The sequence below is a fragment of the Drosophila teissieri genome, chromosome 2L (assembly GCF_016746235.2).
Source record: "Drosophila teissieri strain GT53w chromosome 2L, Prin_Dtei_1.1, whole genome shotgun sequence".
Lineage (NCBI taxonomy): Eukaryota > Metazoa > Arthropoda > Insecta > Diptera > Drosophilidae > Drosophila > Drosophila teissieri.
Window position 1 is genome coordinate 10,846,335 of NC_053029.1, and position 6,497 is coordinate 10,852,831.

The following is a 6,497-nucleotide window of genomic DNA, read 5'->3' on the forward strand; positions in this document are numbered from 1 at the left end:
TCGGGTTGGTGTGACCAGACGTGCTAACAGCTGTAAGAGGAATGCCCCTAATTGTCCGAAATTAGCCCGATATAAAATAAACAATATTTTGCGGTTTTTTAGAATTATTATATATCTTGGAAAATCTAATTGTTTATATTGCATTCATTTAAGAATATCAAGTAATGCGCAAATGCGCAGGAAATTATGTAAAATGACTAATCGAGCAACTTCCAACTCGATAGGTAAGCTGCGTTTAAATACTGCTTACAATATTTGCTATCAACATAATTCAAATCGTTGTATTTTATGTGATCTGTTCCGTTTTGTTGTTTACTTATGTCTTGCTTTATTTATTCATACCAACAAAATTATTTCTAAAAATTCTAATTGCAACTATAAATCTGCGCGCCCAACATGCAACCCTGAAACACCAATAACCTAGCAATGAAACGTTGGATCGAAAAATTACAATTCATTGCAAAATTTTGCAGGCAAAGGCCTCTAATATTTTTGTAAATTAATGGTTGTTATGCAAATAAAATGTCTTGCCTGTCCGTTTTGGTTTTCACCTATTTCCATGATCAAATAGCCGTCGATATGCACCATATGCAATGCAGCCCTGGGCATGTACGAAAACGTAACGTGACGTGACCAGCAAACGACGTGACGGCAAACGGGCAGCGCAAAGCGGACGAGCGAAAGGCGAACGAGTAGAGAAAAATTATTGAGCGCAGAGAAAAGTCCACCAAATCGAACGTCGCAGCAAGTGAAAAGGGCGAAAACCGGATAAAAATTATATATAAATTACTGTGATTGCGATACATAATTAAGTGCGATCCAAGATGAATGAGGAATACGATGCGATTGTGCTCGGAACGGGCCTCAAGGAGTGCATCCTCAGCGGTATGCTGTCGGTGTCCGGCAAGAAGGTGCTGCATATTGATCGGAACAAGTACTACGGCGGCGAGTCCGCCTCGATAACGCCGCTGGAGGAGCTGTTCCAGCGTTATGGACTGGAGCCGCCCGGCGATCGGTTTGGGCGTGGCCGGGACTGGAACGTGGATTTGATACCCAAGTTCCTGATGGCCAACGGCCAGCTGGTCAAGCTGCTGATCCACACGGGCGTCACCCGCTATCTGGAGTTCAAGTCCATCGAGGGCAGCTACGTCTACAAGGGCGGCAAGATAGCCAAGGTGCCGGTGGACCAGAAGGAGGCCCTGGCATCCGATCTCATGGGTTCGTTAATAATGCTCATTTAAGTCCCGTTGCCCCCTCGAAAAATTGTGCAAATTACCAGCTGTGCTTGTGTGTGCGCGTGTGTATGTATGTTTTTTCGTACTCGACTGTTATCTCCTGCCCCTCTCTCGCCCGCACCGTTCTCTTTCTCTTCTCTTCTTTGTCTGCTTTTTCACTCGCTGGCAACGCTCTTGTTGTTGTTATTCCCTTTTTTTAATGTGACACGTATGTGTGTGCCGAAAAACAGTTGTTTTCTTCGCTTGGCTAAGAATTTCTACCAAAAGTTTCCCCCACACATATCCATTTCCGCACCATGTTGTTTGCCCAAGTATTAGCGCCCTATTCCAATTGGAGTCCCAATTTGAATCGCTGTGCGCTGATTCATACACCTGCCGCTAATTGGTCGCCTCCATTTTACACCTGAATTTCGCTTTGTTTGAAATTTAAGTTTTTCCCTCTTCTTCGTGGCAGCAATGCAATTAGCTAAAACACGCTCCATTTATTTATGATTGGCTCTTGAATTTTTCCATTTCAATTTTACTTATGTTTGCAACCAGGTTTTTGGCCAAGCGCATTGAACCCCTTCACTTTACAGTGGAGATTGCCCATCAACGAAATCTTGAAAATTACTACATTTTCCACTCAGCCGATTTTGCTCATTAATTGTAAAAAATCCAACAATTTAGATTATTATCTATAATATAAATAATTTTTGTAGACCTTTTTTTTGATTATCCTTTTGCAACAATACCTATGGGTTGTCGCAATTTGCTAATTGAAAGACAAACACCGTGCCCAAGCTTCACTGTGTCCGCGTTACACATATGCTCGAAGTGACGTCATAGGGTGGCCAAGTGGTTTCTGATTGTTGGTGGTGTGTCCTCCGCCCCCTAAATTAAAGGTTTCCAACTGTAGTCGCGTGCTGGTATCCCTGTGTAAGTGTGGGTGTGTGTGTGTGTGCTTGTGGCATGCAAATGAAATGGAAACGGGAAACTTGAACCCCTGGGCTGGTGCACTCCCTTTTATACGCAGATCCTGAACCCCAAAGTGACCAATATGGCATAATGGATATAGATACATGTATAGATGTATAAATGTGACTATACTTGCAGGTATGTTCGAGAAGCGTCGCTTCCGGAACTTCCTCGTCTACGTGCAGGACTTCCGAGAAGATGACCCCAAGACCTGGAAGGACTTTGACCCCACCAAGGCCAACATGCAGGGCCTGTACGACAAGTTCGGACTGGACAAGAACACGCAGGACTTCACCGGCCACGCCCTGGCCCTCTTCCGCGACGATGAGTATCTGAACGAGCCGGCCGTGAACACCATTCGGCGCATCAAGCTCTACTCGGACTCGCTGGCGCGGTACGGCAAGTCGCCGTACCTCTACCCCATGTACGGCCTGGGTGAGCTGCCCCAGGGATTCGCCCGGCTGTCGGCCATTTACGGCGGCACCTACATGCTGGACAAGCCCATCGATGAGATCGTCCTCGGCGAGGGCGGCAAGGTGGTGGGAGTGCGCTCCGGCGACGAGGTCGCCAAGTGCAAGCAGGTCTACTGCGATCCCAGCTACGTGACCGAGAAGGTGAGATTCACAAAAGACTTTTGTAGATACTCTCAAAGCTAATGGAAATAAGCATTTGGAAAATGTTTAACAACTTGATGACCCTCTCTTTTATCTGACAGGTGCGCAAGCGTGGCAAGGTGATTCGCTGCATTTGCATTCTGGACCATCCGGTGGCCAGCACCAAGGATGGTCTCTCCACGCAGATTATCATTCCACAAAAGCAGGTTGGCCGCAAGTCGGACATCTATGTGTCGCTTGTGAGCTCCACTCACCAGGTGGCCGCCAAGGGTTGGTTCGTGGGCATGGTCTCGACCACCGTTGAGACCGAGAACCCGGAGGTGGAGATCAAGCCTGGCTTGGACTTGCTGGAGCCGATCGCACAAAAGTTTGTAACCATTTCGGACTACTTGGAGCCGGTCGATGATGGATCCGAGTCGCAAATCTTCATTTCGGAGTCTTATGATGCGACCACGCACTTTGAGACTACTTGCCTGGATGTGTTGAACATATTCAAGCGGGGCACTGGCGAGACGTTCGACTTTTCCAAGATCAAGCACGAGTTGGGTGACGAGGAGCAGTAAACGGGGAGCGAGGCCTCATCTGGTTATGGTGCATTTGGACAGCTCAACATCAGCCACAAACATCGTAGATCGTCTCAGCGTCGTGGCCAAACCTTAAAGAAAATACCCAAGATAAGAAAACCCAGAATAAAAGCCCAAAAAAAAAACTAAAGAAAACCGAAAATCCAGAAATTGTATTACGAAAATGCTTTCCATCGAGAGATGAAGTTTTAGATGTGAAACGAATTGCTTGCTTCGCGCAATATTGGATATGCCTAGAAAATATATATATATATATACCAATATAACATAAATTATACAACATGCAGTCGCGTATATATGTACGTCTATATATATGTATAACTAAGTGAGTGTGTTAGGCAACTAAATCAAATTCCACAGATTCAGCTTGTGACTCGAGCAAAAGTGCTAGACTCGACAAACACTCACCCATTTCGCCGATCGGTCAGTCAGTCAGACGATCACGCTTGGACTTTAGTTGTACGAGTATATAATAAAGTATACATATATAAAATATGACATCGTATATATATATTATCTATGTATATTGCCCTTCTGCTTGGTTTTTCTTTTTTTTTTTTGTGATCGACTTGATTTTGTGTGGCTGCCAAGGCCCCAAAAACAAAAAACAGCATAACACATACCCTATAAACACGACACAAACTCTCACACATGCATAATGCAGCATTATAATTGTAATTGTAATCCCCAGAAGAAATCGATGGTATTGAAAATGTAAACAGTCGAAAAAGTTCATCGCAGCATACCCAAAATATTGCAATTGATCGAAGCGCGGCAGACAACATATAATGAGAACAGAACCTAAGAAGTTTGTCAATGGTATAGAGAACTATGGTATTCCGCATTTTCAGAATTTACATTTTTAATAAAAATTAAAAAAAATATATATTTGTGCTTTTATTGGTCACAGAAATCATTCAAGTTTAAATGGAATGTTGTATATTTGCTTTAAGTATCCTTTTCTCAGTATCTATGTCAAATAATGGTTCCTTTCCGGATTTAGGAATGTTATCCTGGAGCTTTTCCTTCCACAGTGACTCATTTAATTGGATACTTTCAGTTTCCGGTTCCGTTCAAAAAGGCACTGAGTTTTAACTCCTTCAGCTTTTGAGATGTCCTGGAGCTTTTCACCTCCCACAGACTCATTTAATCTGAGATTTTGGGTTCTGGTTCCGGTCAGAGTTTTGACGCTTTCAGCTTTTGTAACAGCAAAGAGGCGGTTGTTTTGAACTACATAATTGTGGATGGCAGTACAAGTAGTGACGAAGCGCACCAGGAGTGTGTGGGAAGGTGACTACAATGTATACAAGAAGAAATGAAAATCTGCTGTGAAAGATTTCTTGGATGTATCTGGAAATAATATGAAAGGGATCAGTAAGGAATCTGGGCGGATTCTGGGAGGGGATTTATTGGGATGAGGGATGTTCTACGAGGAATTTTGAAGGTATCTGGGAGAGCTCTGGAAAGGGATCTGGGAGGAGACTGAGAGAGATCCCGCTCCTTGATACCTACGTGGATTCTGGGAGGAATGTGGGCGGTGTCTTTGGGCGAAGGGCGAATTTTACGTACCACAAAGTACAGAGACTCGGTTGTAAATAGAAATCTTTTCCCGACTCGCCATCCAAAAGTTATGGCGTTTCCGAGTTTGTTAGCTTTTCGACGGATTTGAATCACGTAGCCATAGGGTTGTAGTTATGACCAGGACTCCTCGTTGCCTCGTTGCCTCGTTTATGTGACACAATTACGAATTCCGCAGCAAGTGTTTGGGATGCATTTGAAATACTTGCCCACCAATGCCCACCACTCGCACTCCGCACAAATCACCCCTTATGGCCGTGGTAAGTGGGAAATTCTTATTGAATTGCATGTGGCATGCCACACAAGTCGCAGGCTAGTTCGCTCACACTGAGGTCCTCGTTCTCGGGCTCCTACTCTGGCTCGTTCTCGTCCTGCATCCTGTCGATGGCCCCAGGAATGTGCAAAATGCTGAGAATGCCGCTCTCCATTCCTGTTAGTTTTAATGCTGTCACTGACAGTTTGTGTTTTTTTTTTTGTTTTTTTTTATCCGCACTCCACTTTACTTTGCCCCGCTTTTATTTTCCCCGCCCGCCCGCCGACGACGACGACGACGTCGACCTGTCCAACAAAATGCCGCCAGTATTTTTCCAATTTCCGTTTCCCAGTAAAGGCAAAAGTGCAAAGACGTTTCGCATTATTTCGCTTTTCGCCCAGAGTCGCTGAACATTTGAACATTTGAACTCGTCCACGAGGCCACAAGTGTTTGCCTATTCCAGAAGTAAATTTAAGTAATCAAATTGATTTATTCCCTACACTCACACACTCACTCAAATAAATTTGTATATAACAAATGATTATAATTTAAAAACCTAAACAGCACTGCACTTGTAAATAATTCCAAGCTGCTTGGTCTGAAATCAAGTCCGATGGCTTATGCATTATATCATTTGACCTGGAAGATCGGAAAATCACCTCTGCATTCCTGTCACACTTGCCATCTGCAACTCTCTAGTTGCGGCTGATTTGTCATCGCTTCAAGGAATGGGCCCTAACTACTTTCACCAAGCCCAGCCCCAACCCCATCTTTTGTGGCCGTTGTCTCTGCTCCCTGGCGATGATGATGATGATGATGGTGATGGCATGCGGCTGATGTGGCCAAAACACGTCGCCCAATGCTGGTCAAGTCTTTCACCACATTTTTGCTGCTCCCGCTTCCGTCTTGACTGTGGTTTACGTTCTTCTTTTCGTATTTTTTTTATTTGCAAGATGGGTCGAAGCCACCAAAAAAAAAAAAGGGGAAAACAACAAGAAAAAAGCGGAGAAAAACCGCCGGAGAAGACCAAAAATTTGTAACTGGGCAAATTGAAGTCAAAACTTTGGCGCTCAGCGCCGCATGCAAGTCACATACAACAGCGGGAAGGCGGAGCGGGCTGGATTGGCTGGATAATGGGCGTGGCAGGCGGGGCGGGGGACAGGGCATTTGGGTGAAGATAAAGCTATGATGTCGACGCAGCACTGGCAGGCATGACTAAGCTGCCAGCCCCTGTCCAAGTCTGCATCTATATTCGCGTCCTTGTTGTTACGGCTCC

General features: G+C 44.8%; 1 protein-coding gene across 1 annotated transcript; it reads left to right on the top strand.

The window, feature by feature from the left end:
- The first annotated feature begins 681 nt into the window (after positions 1-681).
- Positions 682-4,274, top strand: LOC122612279 (rab GDP dissociation inhibitor alpha). The gene is made up of 3 exons (XM_043785778.1): positions 682-1,218; positions 2,331-2,806; positions 2,908-4,274. Exons 1-3 carry the CDS (start codon positions 825-827, stop codon positions 3,367-3,369), a joined length of 1,332 nt encoding a protein of 443 aa, XP_043641713.1. The 5' UTR covers positions 682-824; the 3' UTR covers positions 3,370-4,274.
- The last annotated feature ends 2,223 nt before the right edge of the window (positions 4,275-6,497 follow it).